Here is a 1,881-nt window from a genome sequence, read left to right on the forward strand (position 1 = left end):
ACTATTTTTTATTCCAATCAGATTATCAAGTTTAATTCTGGTTTTAGTGAGCCTTAATTCTCTTTCTCTAAATCAAAATTCTCAACAGCCCAATTAAACCAGAATTCCTCCAATCATTTCTTCCTAACACTCAATTTCTTCTACATAGAAAATCAGAACAATTATATTAGAGTCTCTGTGAGTAAGCCTAGACATTGGGATTTGGGGGGGAAAAGTTTTCCAGGTGATTCTATTGTGTAAGTAGCATTGAGAATCACTGATATGAACTATGTGTCTTTTGGATCCATTCATTGTGCATTGATTATCTTAGAGATCTCACTTATTCTACCAATATATCATGAATGAAACAGCAAAGTACGTAAATTGGACTTACAATAACGGGGTTGTGGGCTGGGGCAAGTGGTTGTTGAGTCGCAGGATAGAACTGGTGGGAGGTGGGATCTTGGTAGAGCAGAAGGGTTTGGACCGGCATAGCTCTCTGAGGGTAGGGCGCCACTTGCTGGGGAATGGACAGGGATTTGAGCTGAGAAAGAGACCACAGGGACTGAGGAGGAAGCATGGCAGTCTGAGGAACAGGCTGAAGGACCTGGTGCATCAAGGGCTGGAGCAGAGACAGAGAAAGGGGCTGATTTTTGAGATTTGGGTTTTGAGGGTCAAAAGAGAACATCGCTGGAGATTGAAGGAAGGGCATCGCTTTGTGCTTAGCAAAGGCGGTCTGTTTAGATTTGGAGACTTGCATTACTTCAGGCAGAAGGAAAGGGGGCACCATGGCAGGCTGAGCAAGAAGAGGCAGGATGTTTTGGGGAAGGATGGGGTAAGGGATGGGCTCAGCAAACGGGTAGACTAGAGGCTGTTGTTGCATAAAGTGGTTAAGCTTTTCCTGGGATTCTTCCTGGAAAGAAGGAAAAAAGAATATTTGAGTCTGTGGTTCAGCTACAATGATGAATTAATCTCCTCTCTGTTGAACAACCATAATGAGTACAAAATCTTTCACTTATCATGGTTAAGAAATTATCTTGAGTCATGAAGAAAAATGAGTATGATGTTCTTTGAGGTATTTCTCCTTAAACGACTCACTTCATGGGTGAATACATGGGCCAAAGTGAAATCAATATTTGGGAATTTCAATATTTTTTTTTTTTTACCTTTTTCTAAGTTGCCTGGATAGCTGTAGGTGTACACTTTTTGGTGTTCAGAGAGCGTTGGTGTTTCAAGTTAAGAGTGTTGATAATATACCAAATTGTTTTCATGTAATGAAGGGATATTGAGTTTAAAAGCCTTAGTGGCACAACTCCAAGGTTTATTTTTGTTTTGTTTTAATAAAAAGAAATGATCTTAATTTGTGCCTAAATTCAGAGAGTCACTTAACACTGGCCAACTTCTATCATACTTCCCTTGGTAGAACGTAGTTGTCTCGAGTCTTTCGAGAAATAACAATTTTTAAATTTCAATTCGATTCAGAAAATACTTTGTGTGAGCACCAAATAATCCACTGATAAACAGGGAAGCTGAAATATTATAACATGTAAATATGTTACCATAAATGTAATTTAATTAAATATAAAATTTTATATTGTCCATAGGAAATAAAGGTAATATGACACAAATTCTGCATTGATCTTCTACCAGCTGTCCTTTTTCTTTTCAGTACCATATTCTCCTTGAGAATAAAAGGAACATAGTTCCTAACATAGAAATGTAACTGCTAATATACATTTATTGAAAACATACACCACCGATAATATTATTAGGTATTTGCTCTATATTCTAGAAATTATGTGTTTAAAAAATGCATTTATGTCTTAGAAAATATATTGACTTTGTTAATGTTTAATTTCTTACACTGGTTGGCAGGTACATGGTATTTATTTCATTACCATT

At 36.9% G+C, this 1,881-nt stretch overlaps 1 protein-coding gene across 1 annotated transcript in view; it reads right to left on the minus strand.

The window, feature by feature from the left end:
* Positions 1–319: 319 nt before the first annotated feature.
* CSN2 (casein beta) overlaps positions 320–1,881 on the minus strand; it is a gene marked incomplete at its 5' end in the record, with an annotated part of 2,357 nt that continues 795 nt past the window's right edge. Inside the window, one exon of the mRNA XM_012659819.1 lies at positions 320–892. Within this exon, the coding sequence (XP_012515273.1) occupies positions 320–892 (573 nt within the window). The remainder of the gene's footprint in view (positions 893–1,881) is intronic.

The sequence above is a fragment of the Propithecus coquereli genome, unplaced genomic scaffold (assembly GCF_000956105.1).
Source record: "Propithecus coquereli isolate 6110/MARCELLA unplaced genomic scaffold, Pcoq_1.0 Scaffold64, whole genome shotgun sequence".
NCBI classification, from domain to species: Eukaryota; Metazoa; Chordata; class Mammalia; order Primates; family Indriidae; genus Propithecus; species Propithecus coquereli.